Source organism: Crocodylus porosus, unplaced genomic scaffold (assembly GCF_001723895.1).
Source record: "Crocodylus porosus isolate Cpor-Errol unplaced genomic scaffold, CroPor_comp1, whole genome shotgun sequence".
Classification (NCBI taxonomy): Eukaryota; Metazoa; Chordata; order Crocodylia; family Crocodylidae; genus Crocodylus; species Crocodylus porosus.
In genome coordinates, this window is record NW_017728926.1 from 7417827 (window position 1) to 7431452 (window position 13626).

Below are 13626 nucleotides of genomic sequence, written 5' to 3' on the forward strand. Positions count from 1 at the left end.
AACACCCTAAGTGCCCCTCCAGACCAAATAATTTCCCACCCCTGTCCTGGATTCTAGTTCTAGGCTTCAGACCCTTGTTGCCCAGCTACAAAATAGGCATTTTATCTCTATGGTCAGCTACTGTAGAACTGGTAAAAAATCTTATAAAATATCTTATAAAGCTGTCTTATCTTTTTGTCTTTAAACAGTTCTTCCCAAATGGCAATGCATTTGCCACAGGCTCAGATGATGCCACATGCAGGCTCTTTGATCTTCGTGCTGACCAGGAACTTATGGTTTATTCACATGACAACATCATCTGTGGCATCACCTCTGTAGCATTTTCCAAGAGTGGACGTCTTCTCTTAGCTGGTTATGATGACTTCAACTGCAATGTCTGGGACACACTCAAAGCTGATAGAGCAGGTAAACAGCTTGTCAGTTCATTTTAAATGCAACTGGGTCCTCCTAAAGGGCTGGTGTATTGAAAGATGCTTTAATTAAACATTGGTAAAGTGCTCTTAGCCTATCCTACCTCACTTTTTTTTAAAGTTCAGTGATTTGCCCAAAGCAGATTTGTCTGACACATGTCATAATTAGTTTGTTAGTTCTTTAAATGTTAGTGAAGAATATGAAAGGTTAATGTTTGCCTACAGAGTCCTGTAAAGAATGACAGGTGAGAAAATTAAACATATTGTCAGCTTCCAAGAGTGTATTTTCTACTTGGACTGTTTAAAGTTGATGTTTTATCAGCAGGGATCCTGGTTTTCCATTTTCCATGGAAAAACACAGGTTTTTCTCCTTTAAAGGAGAAAAATGCAGGAAACCACAGGTTTCCCCTTTCAGGCTGGCAGAGTTCCAGTCTGCAAAGGGTTGCTTGGGGCTGGGTGGAGCAGGACGCAAGAGGCACAGTGTGCATGCACACATACACTTGGCCAGCACTACAGCCAGGCATTGGTGGAGAGTAGCTACCCCAGCTGCCTGCAAGTAAGTCTGTGGGGGGAGGGACACATAGGTGATGTGTTGGGGGAGGCAAGGGGGAACAAAAGCGACACAGGGTAGGGGCAGATTGAGGTTACTACAGTGAGGGAGGGAGTGGGGCTAGGTTGAAGGATGAGGCTAGGGGCACTGCCCATCCAGGGCAGGAATCTGCAGCTGCAGAGCCCAGCTGAGTGAGCAGGATGGAGCCACAGGTGCTATCAAAGCAACGTGTGCCCCCCTGCAGCAGTTGCTGCCAGGTAGGCAGGGGGCACCTTGCCATGGGGGTGCAACTCGCACAGGACTCCCAGTGATGGTGGTGGTGCCACCAATCCTCCCCACCCCATGCCAGGTCCTGCCTCCTGGATTGCAGAGGCCCCTGTGGAGAAAGCAGCAGGGTGGGGAGCCCCAAGCACCACAGGGCAGCCTGCATCCCCCCCACCTTTCCCTCCCCATCATGGGCTCTGCTTGCCTCCACTGGTTCTGGGGGCAGGGGCATGCAGGAAGTGCTGCCCACTGGGTGGGGGGAGGGCCAAGCCGTGTTCCAGCCACAGCTTCGATCACCTCCCTCATGCAGCACCTGGCACTTGGGTGCTGCTGGCATCCACAGAGCAGGCAGTGGGCATCATGCAGCCATTGTGTCCTGTAGCCCTGGCAGCTAGGGGCCCCTTCTGGTAGGGGTGGGAGGAGCAGGGGGTTGTGAGTCAGGAGTGAGGGGTCCAGTGGGGTAGGGGGGCTGCAGGGTGGCAGTAAGTGGCACTAGCAAAGTGGGGGGCTGTGGGTCAGGTGTGAGGGGCACTGGCAGGTCCAGGAAGCAGTGGGTCAGGAGTTGAGGGCACTGGAGGGGCTGGTGGCTGTGGGTTGGGAGTGAGGGGGATGGAGATGGGGGTGCTGTGGGTTGGGAGTGAGAAGCACTGTCAGGACCAGTGGGTTGTGGATCAGGAGTGAAAGGTACCAGCAGGGCTTGGAGTGGGGGGCTGCAGGTCAGGAGGGAAGGGCACCAGCAGGGATAGCAGACTGTGACTTGGGAGTGAGGGGCAATGACATGGGCATGGGCAGAGCTGCTCAGTGCCACAGAGCAAGGGAGCAGGGGGCAGCTGCAGCTGGACCTGCATCCTGGTGAGGGAAGGGGGGAGCTTTACAAAATGAATCTGAAAACCAAAATCAAACAGCAAAATGTATAGGTATTTAGAATTTATTTTATTATAATGATTGGGGCACTGGTAGGCTTCCAGATTGCTTCTAAATTGTAAATATAACAATTTACAGTAGTTGAAAACATTGTGCTCACTAATACGTGTGTGTGTGTGTGTGTGTGTGTGTGGTGCTTTAATTTAAAACACAGATTTGGGTGTTTTTCATCAGAGAATTTGGGATTTCTAAACAGAGAAGACCAGGATCCCCTTTTATCAGGCACCTACTATTTACCACTTCATGTATGGAGAGGGCCTGCAGCCATTTAACATTAAATACAAAGCTCATCCTCATGTTGTGTTCGTAGCTGTGTATGACTCCTCTGAGTACCCACACTTATTTTTGGTAGTGTAACTGCCAGGGATTTGTGGTCCTTTTTTAATAGTCTCAAGTCTTCTCGCAGCAAACATTTCTATACTTAGTCTCTACTTACCTCAGATTCATTTTGGAGAGCATCTGTATAAATTGTGTTTAGTTTGTTAGGTTACTTGTATGCCTTGGAAGAACAAGCTCATAAGTGAAGAGTTTACTATGTTACTGATAGTCTGCTTCATACTGGTGCCTGTACTTATCCTACTTAACATGACAGTTTTTCCATAAGTCACACCTTAATAACACATAATTATGGTTGATATGAAATGTACACTGATTGGAGAAAAAAGGCTGTGTAACTTAATTTAGGAGGATTAGGGAGGAAATTGGTATTAACATTCAGCAAAACTGTAAATATAGATACCATCAGTACCAAAAGAAAAATGTGAACTAATGTTAGAACAGGGGAAGATGCGAGGTATTTTACTAATGCAATCACAGAGTTTTTACTCATGAGGACAGAATGCCAGGAAGAAGAGGAACTAGCCTAGATCCATCTAGGAAGGGTTTCTAATCCTTGAAACTCAAAATCATGTCACTGCTGTAAAGGAGTACGTGTTCAGAATAGAGAAGAAACCCAAACAGTTGCTTTAACCTAGACACCAGCACCAAAATTCTTGGCATGGCATTAATGCTTTCTCGAACAGCAGTGCTGACAGGGTTTGCTTCTACCCACCTTCTCCCAATACATTTAATATCTTTGCAGCACTGCTGTGCGCTGGACCTGTGGCAGCTCATTTCATTTGGTGTGTAAAGTAGACTACTTTTAGTTTCCAGTTCTGTATGTGATATAATGGTACCAAACACACATTTTGTACTTAAATGTTTAATAGGTGTGGTTTTGTGGGTTTGTTTTGTTTTTTTTTGGGGCGGGGGGCGGGATTGTGAAAAGGCACCAATGTCAAGGATTCCCTACACTGGTGGTATTTCAAGGTCCAAGGTCTAATCGTGATTTTTCAGGGTAGAAATATACATGCAAGCATAAACAAATTGGTTGTCTAGTGAGCCAAAATTTATTGGGGATAGGCTAAGAATTTTCTCTCTCTAAACTTTTAGTCTTCCTTATTACTGACTTTTGAATTAAGAGCTGTAGAAATAAAGCAACTCACTGATTCTTTTGAGAATCCATTTAGCAGACAAAACTATGAAGCCTTTCATTTTTGGACTACCTGCTGGACTTCATTTCATAGATCTTGTAACTCTCAGCCAGCACTGATGCCAACACTAAAATGATTCTTTGTGATAAACTATTAGGAGGGCAGTCCTAGTAGATTAGTTGCTGCTATGGTTTTTCTATTAGGAAAACTATATTTGGTCTCCGTTTTGAAGATGAATAGAAGGAAATGATGAGCTTGCTGGCCTTTACAAGTGACCTAACAGTTGTTCCATTTCCTGGGTTGATTTGATCTTTGATTTCATAACAGTTGTCCTAATACAGTATGATTGGTACCTCCATTGCTTACCAGTGTGCTAGATGGTACTTAGCACTGACTTAAATAAAGAGAGAATGCTCTTACATTGTCATAAAATAAATAAATGTAACCTTGTCCTGTTACGGCTCTTTCATTAGGATGCTGAGCTTATCTTGGGAGTCATGGATTTTGTGGTTTCCTGCTTGGTTTGGATTGCTGCTTGTGGGAGGGGCAGTAGCAGCCACATGCCCTTCCTTCAAGAGAACTGAAAGGGAATAGGTAAAATGAGATTCACATTCTCAGCTGGTCTGAACTCCTGTTTGGTGCTTGTTCATATCATGTGGTGGAGGTGTTGAGGGTGAAGTCTGCACCTCTGTACAGTCAGTGAGTTTTACTAACAGTCTTAAAATTCTTTGCTTCTCAGAAGACCTCTAACTTTAATACTCCAGCAGTGTTCAGTGGGACACCAACTAGAAATTCCTTCTACTTGGAAGGGTTTTACACAATTCCAGGGCTTCGTTTCAATTGGCAGCCCAACTTCTGACAGCGTTGGTGCTTTCTTTTCAAATTTTATAGGCCATGTGGGATCCCTTTCATGTTATTTTCCCCAAATGAAACACTATTTAGTTGTAGGTACTCTAATAATCATGATGGTGTCCCAACTACTTCTACAGCGTATTCTAGAATGGCTTTTCAGTCATTTCATCAGCTATAACAGCAGGCTGCCTGTATTGCAGTATGAATTTTAAAAATGTTACCAGCTACTTGCACATTTTATGATGTGTCTGTTGCTCTAGATGTGCCCAGTTCGATGCTGGGAGACTTTTTTCTGATGCTACTACCAATGCTTGCTTTTTTTTTTTTATAGTAAACTTGATGATGATGCCTTTTCAAACTTGCAAATTGTGATTCGTAGTGGTATCTCATATTAGAAGCCCCAAATTAATATTTAGAAACTTAAACTCTTGAATGTTAACAGGTTGAATGAATGCTAGCACAGATTTCCCTTGTGCCCCAAATATGATGGAAGAGAGCTCTAAAACATGAACAGAGTGAGCCATGCAAACAATGTGTTGCAGAGAGTGTCTTAAAATTACTCCAGACTGGGATTTTGTGAAATATAATGGGCTGAACAAGGCTTGAACATTGGTTCTTTTTACCCTTTTTTCACTGAGTGCCCTTTATTTAAAAAAAAAAAAAAAGGAAAAAAACATTCTTCTTCTTTTTCTTTCTTTCTTTCAGGTCTCCCTCAATTTGATTTGTTTAAAACGATGCATTTATTGAATAGTAGCATTTCCATACTAGCAAATCCAGTGCATGAAGGTGTCAAGGCTTTATCTTCTTATATGTGCTTGTAAATATAAAAGAATGATCCAATTGTATGGGAATCCAAGAAAGATTGTGTTTGCTTAAAATACTTTAGCCTAATTTCTCCTTCTTACAAAATCCTAGACTATAAAAAAAAAAAAAAATTAGCAGACTCTTAGGGTATAAACAGGAAGTAATTGAACTGGTTAGCAACCCAGTAATAAATATGGCAAACAATTCTTGTCAGCTAATTTTTGGAGTGATGACCTCATAACTCACAAAAGACTAAGATTTGTTCCTAGCAAATAAATCCTGTGCTTAACGCTTCATATCCTGTATTTGAGAGTCCCTTGCCGACCACATCGGTTATTTCCATGTGAATATGCCAAAAATCTGAAGACAATCAAAATCAGACATGTAAATATTTAACCAAGTTAGCATTCCATTCTTCTGATTTCCAGGGTATCCAGTCCAAACACATGAGCTGTCCTTGTGTTGCTTGAAATGAAACACACAATCAGTAAGCCTATGTAATATGCATATGGGTTTTTTCATTAATTTTTAGGTGTCCTTGCTGGCCACGATAACCGTGTCAGTTGCTTAGGTGTGACTGATGATGGCATGGCAGTGGCAACAGGTTCATGGGATAGCTTCCTCAAGATCTGGAACTAAAGTCTGTAAGTATTTGGTTAATTAAGTATGCTCCTTTTTTCCAGCTTATAATAGCAGCAGTCCTTTCTTTCCCTGTTCAAAACATAGAGTGAAATTGTATTTATGGTGCAAACTTAATTTGGATTAGGAAAATAACTCTCTGAATGCATCTACACATGCACTTTACGGCAGACTAGACCAGCTGGCTTCACAGTAAAGCGTCACAGTTTACATGTGTGCCAGTATTAGGGCATAGTAAACCAACTCCACTATAGGACAGTACTGTCTTACAGCAGAATACTTGACTGTGCCGAAACGTGTGGATGCTGACCGTGGGTGTACATTGTACCCGTGAGCCCAACCAGCTAGGGGCCAGCTTCACCCTGGCTCAAATTGCTGTTGTCCTGGGCACACATGTAGATGCTGTGCCCTAGAGCAGTTGACTCTGGCTCAAACTGCTCAGAGTTGATTGCATCGCATTACTAGCATGTGTAGATGCATCCTCTAAAAACATTATCAATGTTTTTAACTTCCTGCAGTTCATTAAGGCTTTTAAAACTGCTACTTGCTTAGGGAAAACAATGTTTTTAGTGGGCAAGCGGAGAATGTTGTGGGGGTTTTAACTATCATGGAAAGGGCAAGTGTGTTGTTTTCAAACCCAGCAGGTAAATGTCATGGATGCAAATTTTGGTGGGAAGGAGGGCAGATATGAAAGAAGAGGGAGAGGGGGAACAGTTAAACCAGACAAATATCAATTCTACTGGTAACCTTAGAATTTAAGTTTAGCATATCAGAATGTAAAACTTAACATAATTTTTTGTGTGTTAGAAAAAGCAACGGACTCCACCGTGACTGGAAGACTTTTCCAGCAGTTGAAAATTTAAAACAATAGCATATCCAATCCAACCATACTAACTTGGACCCCCATCTTCCCCAACTGCAAAGGGCAACATCTTTTCCATCTCCTATTGCTGAAATGAAGAGCACAATTACCTTTCCAAGAAGAATTTCTGTGGTTGTAACCAAAATGAAATTGTGCATTCCTTTTGGGACCATATTTTTGTCTTGAATTTAGAAAAAGAAACACTATCATAAAAGCATGTCCAGAAAATAAACTTGAGCGTAATTGTGAAACAGAATTAGCTTTCACTGTAGTTTCCAAGTTAAAGTCCAGGACTTTGTTTTCTTTCTCACGGTTTCAAATTTTGAAGTCATGTTTGTAGCAAGATTTTTTCACATTTCCTTTTTAAATACATTTCTTTATGGTCAATAATTGAGCAGAACAAGGGAGTCCTAACCCAGTGCATCTGGGGTTGTTAATGCTGTAAATTTAGTCCCTAATTTTTTTTATTTGTCTAGTCTCACAGATAATTGTTGCACAAAACATGGCGCATATAGAATAATGCTAAGAAGTAAGGTAACCAAGCACATGCTGTACAAGGTATTGAATGCTTGTTTCAAGAACATTTCACCTTTTATGGGTAGCAAACGCAAACTCTCAATCCCCCCCCCCACCCCACTGATTTATTTTTTTATTTTTATTTTTATCTTTTTTTAAATCTACTTTGTTTTTGTCCACTTGGAAGGGCAGTTTATATATCCTGACACTACCCCATAGTTTCCTCAACCAGGAATCTCTGTTTTCAAAAGAGACCTGCCCTACACTTGGGTATTCAGTAATTCTTTGTGTATGAAATGATGTACAAATCAATGTTTTGAAAATAATGATCTTGAACTTTCTAAGTTAAACAAACAAAAACTTTTTTTGATTGTTTGCCATATTGGGTGGGTTTACTCTTAGAATCGCATGCTGTAGAAATGCTAAAAAGTGCATATTGGACTAAGTCCTTAGATGTTTTTTTCTTTAAAGAAATAACCTGTTTAAAAACTGTAACCATTGCCGCTGTATTCATTTATTGTTGCTACTCTGTGCATAAATCTATGAAGAATTCAAGTACAAAGCTATGCACGTTTTGGAGTAGCGTGATTAAGTCACTTTTTTTTTTTAAATTTTTTTTTAAAGAAACAGCCTGTTCAAACAATTGCTGTCAAAGATTCTGGGGTGTGGGAAGAGGGAACCCAGACCATTTTCTTTATAAAATAATTCCTCACAGCCCGTTCCTCTTGTAGGACAAGTCCTTTACATCTGATTAGAATCACTTTTGTAATGAACAGGTTTTCCTGGCTTTCTTTTCAAATAAAATGTTAAAAGCAGCAGCGTTTGGACAGCAGATTGTTCTGTTAAACTCTCTTCTCCTCCCTAGCAGCAGTAGTGGCTTTTCTCCATTCTGTTTTTTCTGCAACATTCTGTACAAAAAATGTGCTGTAATTGTGCGTTAGGCCTGGATTTGGCATAAAAAAGATGAATTCCCTCTTTCTCTCTTTCATGAAACTATTCTGTAGAGCTTTCTCCATACCCTGTATCCCTCTTCACCTTTTGTATTTAATTTTAAAGTCAGTGTACTTCAAGAAAGCTGGATGCAAGATAGATACTATATTAAAATGTAATGTTATTTAAGATGTAATAAAGCAGTTTGACATGAGTTTTGTGACTGATTTGTTCTCCAGCTTTATTGTCCTAATAGCCAAACTCCCTGACTGGGCAGAGCTGGAGTGATGAATTCAAATGGTCTGTATTGTGCCAACCTAATTAATCTTCCATTAATTTCAGCATTTTAAAGTGGTGGTGTTTTTCTTCCTTCCTGCCTGCAGTCTCATCAGCAAACCAGGGATTATGTTGCATAAGATGCTTAAAAAGTTGCATGTTCCCATTTTCTCTGAACAAAGAGATGCTGCTTTAGTGTCTTAGTGGCAAGCATGGAGAGGTATGTAGGGACTTAAACTGTTTCATCATCTCTCAGCCTTCTGGTGCTAACTGAAACAAATGATGCGATACACAGTTACTATTAGTGACTGTCTGGGATTGTGGAATACATGCTAACATTGAGTTAATTAAGGATGTAGCAAGTATCTGGAGTTCAGCAGCAGCAAATATTTTTTTTCTCTGTTAAATAAGAGAGACATTTTTCCATTTGACTTCTGGAACTAGTTGAGAACTTAATCAAAAAATGCTGGTACAGGCAGTCCTCGGATTTGTGGCACAGTCGGTTCCTGCAAACTGTCTTAAGTCGAAATGTTGTAACTTGGAACCAATTTTCCCATAGGAAACAATGTTACAAATGGGGGATTGGTTCCTGAACCAAAGCCCAATACCCTATTTTCACCAAAAATACCCCAGAATTTTGTACTTGATCAGTTATAGGTGAGTAATATAGCTACATTAATGTATTTATCTTGTAAATAGCAATGACATTGATTTGGAAGGACTTCTTTGAGGTGATTTTGCTGGACATTTTGAAGGGTTCTTGGCTGGAGTCTTCTCAGGAGTCTCGGCTGCAGGTTTTTCTGGAGTCTTGTCTGCTTTCTTAAAGCGTCCAAGGAAGTTTGGACAGATGTTCTCCAGGGAGATGGGCAACACAGTGAACTTGTTCACTGGCAGGGCACTGGATCAAGCATTATAAAGTCTAAACTAATATCAGAAAGGTGAAACAGGGTGTCAATTTATAAACGTAAGTATGTAATGTTGTAACTTGAAACATTGCATGTCAAGGACTGCCTGTAGCTGTTCAAGCTTAGCCCTCAAGTGATGGTCACTAGCAAATGGATCATTTGATGCTCCTGGCCAAAGTATTTTTGAATGGTAAATACTACAGCAGGGGCTGGCAACCCCCAGCATATGTGCCAGAACGTGACATGTGACGATATTTTGCTTGGCATGCTAGCCCTTGGTGTGGATAATGGGGTAGCTGTTTGGGGCCTGATTGTTCTTGTGGCAGTGCAGCCCTGGCCCCTTCCCCATCATCCACCCCAAGGCACACATGCGCCCACTGGCCACGAACTGGGCCAGGGCTCCGAAGGCCCCATGGCAGCTGCTTGCAGCCTCCCTGCTACGTGCCATGAGTAGCCTAGGCTCCATGGCAGGGGCCTGCCCAGATGCACGCATGCTTCAGGGCGGATGGTGTGAAAGGGACCAGGGCTGCGCCGCTGCAAGAAGGATCAGGCCCGCTGCAGCTCCCCCATCTGCCCCGGCACACCAACATCTTGCAAGTAGACATTGCTGGGTTTTTTGGCACTCTGCCCAAAAACATTGCCAGCCCCTGTACTATGGTACCTAGATTTGCAACTGCTGAAGTAAGAAATAAAAGCAAGGAATATTTAATTATTTAGTTTTCTTACCTTTCTTTAGTTGGAAAAGTGTCTCTATATATTACAGTTATAATACATGTTGCGTGTGTATACCAACTTTCTGTACCAGCTGGGAGTGTGGTCTGTTGCATTCATTTACTAGGAGGGACTAATTGGTTCAGCTTGAGGCATGAGCTTTCATAAACAACCTACTTCCTCAGATGCTAACATACTAGTTCACTTACTGTTTTATTTTTTTAAATCTGATACTAAGATGGAAAGTGGGTGGCAACATAAAAGGAAAAATAAAGCCATGTAGAATGAATTGGTGTGTGAGTAAATACCTATATGTCCACCAAAAATATTAACAGCCCAATAGATAGTGACTTCTAAAAAGACTGTTTAAATGGCAGCTGATTTCTAATCCAGCAAAGTGAATTTAATATTATCTTTTAGTTAAAAGAAGTTATGTTTTTCATCCAAGTTAAAAATGGGAATCCCTTCAAATCTCTTTTCCAAAAAAAAAAAAATTCCAACCCCATCACTTGGGATAAAACTAAACCTGAAACATTTCAGCCCAAAAAGAGATTTTTTTCAAAAGTCTGGAAAAGCTGGTTGTGTAATGAATTGAGTTGCAGTCTTAAATGTGAGCTTTTGAAACTCTCAACTTGTGGCTGGAAAAGCTTCAAATTTAATTTTAAATCTTGCAGTTCCAAGTGATATTGCCATTTCTTTCTATTCCCTTGATGCGTTTTTATTGCAGCTGATGTTTCAGCTGTGAGCTTCAATGTACTCTAAAATGGAACCAGTTCAATTATTCCTCCTTGCCATGTGCCCAAACGTACATCCCTGTGCTCTTATCCGTATGTTGATTTCTACCTCTAGCAGCTGCTAGGAATCGTTTTGCTGGTAATGGGATATTTGCCAAGACACTGACTGGGAGTGTCAGGAGGTTAATGTCTGAGTTGATTTCCCTGAAATTTAAACATGCTTAGATTTCTCTATTACAATTGTGTTTTACCTTTGCAATTTTTCTTTGTGCTTATTTAAACATTGATTTACTTCATTTTATGCATCTCTTGTATAATTAGGTTGTTATGCCGTAGGTGGAGGAAAGAAAGTCATGTGCAGCTTGACTTCTAGTTGTGCATCTCAACTCACTTCTGCTGTGGGCCAAGACCCTTAGATCTGAATACTCTCAGAGCTGGAATAAGTTTGGATATGAATCCAAAATGAAATTTGTTTTTGAAACAGGCCTTTCTCTCTGCTGCACTTGTTACCATTCAGATGACGAGACACTGCAGTTGTTTCTGTGTCTCCTAAACGGGTGCTGATCTGACAACTGACTTTTTCATGACATGCTTGTGCTGACTTGGAGCAAACTGGCAAGATTACCTGCATTAATCCCACAGTACTGTGGGGGGGCAACCTCTTTTTGGCAGGCATGCCACAAATTAGCTCTGCACCCTCCCTAAATGTCACTCTAGTCCCTTTTCCCTGCCTGCTCTTCTTTCTGCTTCCTTCCCTGTTCTCCCTGCTCTACTTACTGCTCCGCTTTCTGCTTCCTGCCCTACCTCCCACTGTGCTGCTTGTCTTGTCCCTAATTGGCTGTGTCACACACAGGCTGCCAGTGCTACATGTGTGTGCTGCAGGTTGGCCATCACTGCCATAGGGTATTTCTACATGGCAGTCTTTTGAATAGAGATGGTACATGAGCTAGTTTGGATCCCAGAAGTAGTTTGATGCCAGCAGCGCACAGCTCTGCATAGGTAGCTTACTCTGGAAAGCATCAAGGCAAACTAGTCCATGCAGAGTTCCCCACTGGCCCAGTTAAGATTGCTCCTGGTATCTATGCTAGCTGATACAAAACGTGTGTGGCTGCCTCTCCATGGCAATGCACACATGACCTTGTCTGAAATGGGATGTTGTTTGCTGTGGTTAATAGCTTTTTTTCTTAAATGATTTTTCTCACATTTTTCTGTTAATGTCTTAAAAGGCTTTAATTCTACCAGAAAGCAATATCTGCTTGAAAGTAGGAAATAACTGCAAAAGTATCCCTTTGTCAAATATTCTATTCAAAAGGCAGTGTGAAGGCTAAGATTTTGGTGTGCTTCCAACCATTATTGAACCCACAGTATAGATTCAAGAATTCTTGAAACTACTTAAAGCACTGACGTTTTGTTGTACATGCCCAAAAAAAGTTTCTTCTTCCAGGAACTTCCAAAGTAAATAGAATAACTATTCACTGCAAAACCCTCACCAAATTCTAAGCAACTGTGTTTGAAGTGAGTCTATCATGTTGGGTCGTGCTTCCTAGAAGGGTATGACGCTACTGTTTAAAACAGCTAAAATGTAATTTCTTGTATTTTTCTGGAATGAAGGAGATGGAATAGGAAGAACAGACCAGTGGACAAGTCTGAAGCCAGTAAGTTCTGACTTGTATAACATTCTTGTTTAATCCTTTGAAAGGGAGAAAATAAATTGGTCACATCTTGGTTCTAAACATTGGTCCTGCCTAAGGAATGATGAGTGAAGCTGAGCAATTTGTAACATCCTTCACCCATCCTTGTGAAAGGAGGAAGGTACAACTTGCCGACCAAATAGCTCTTGTTCATTGTTCTGTAACAAAAGGGGAAAGCATTGCCCTAACCAAAAGACCAGATCCCTATAGATATAGGGTACCAAAACATCAGAAGTGTCCATCCTGATTTCTCTGCTGCTCTTCTCCATCTACCAGGAGATAGATAATGAAATCTGCACAGTTGAAATATTTGATTGCTACCTATTCTTGGGCAGATAACTAGTGTATTTGTTTACTGTCAGTGTTTGTAAGCTACTTAAACTTACTCTGATTGAATGAGTGTAAAGCTTGAAAGAGTCCTAAAAGCAGGCATGCACCACTCCTAATGCACTCTTTCTTCTCAGTATTATTAATAGAAGGATACAGAGCATCCAAAAATTGTCGAACTAGTCAAAACTATTTGAGCAGTAAATTAAAACAAGTGCTATGGGTGTCACTTAAAACAAGCCCTAGCAAGCCCTTAATTCAGTTGTAATTTATTCTGCTGTGACTGGGTATTGTTCTAAGCTTTACCAATGAAGGCAAGCCATCTCCCCACAAGCAGATATTCAGCTAATCAGCAATTCCCTTGCTGCCTGATAGGGTGGGGCAGCATGTTGCATATGATTGGCAGATCCCTGGTATTCAGACATCAGACCATCAAAGTCTGTCCCATCTCTTGCCTTCTGCATCCCCCGCACCCCTATAAACGGGCTGCTTGGCTTTCTCTCAAAGGGTATAGCAGACGCATTCAGGAGACGGTGAGGCTGTCTGTTTTGTTCTTTCGGAAACTTGCAGCATACCATTAAAATATTCTGTTGGCTACATTGGAAGATTGGAAACCTCAGCCTCAAGGTTCAATCCCTTGTACAAATGTGCAACAAATTCCTTTATCCTTTTAAAAAAGGAATTGGCACTTGGAAGCTGGTCTGATGTATAACCTTACTAATCAAACAAGAAATTACAATCCTGAAACCTTGTGATTTA

The 13626-nt window shown here is 41.3% G+C and overlaps 1 protein-coding gene across 2 annotated transcripts in view; it reads left to right on the forward strand.

Annotated features, from left to right (window-relative positions):
- The window catches only part of GNB1 (G protein subunit beta 1), a 92985-nt gene extending 84548 nt beyond the window's left edge, over positions 1 to 8437 (forward strand). For both annotated transcript variants that reach the window (XM_019541293.1, XM_019541294.1), the window contains 3 exons: positions 189 to 405; positions 5809 to 5920; positions 6723 to 8437. In XM_019541293.1, the coding sequence (XP_019396838.1) occupies positions 189 to 405; positions 5809 to 5915 (324 nt within the window). In that variant the 3' untranslated portion in view covers positions 5916 to 5920; positions 6723 to 8437. The remainder of the gene's footprint in view (positions 1 to 188; positions 406 to 5808; positions 5921 to 6722) is intronic.
- The last annotated feature ends 5189 nt before the right edge of the window (positions 8438 to 13626 follow it).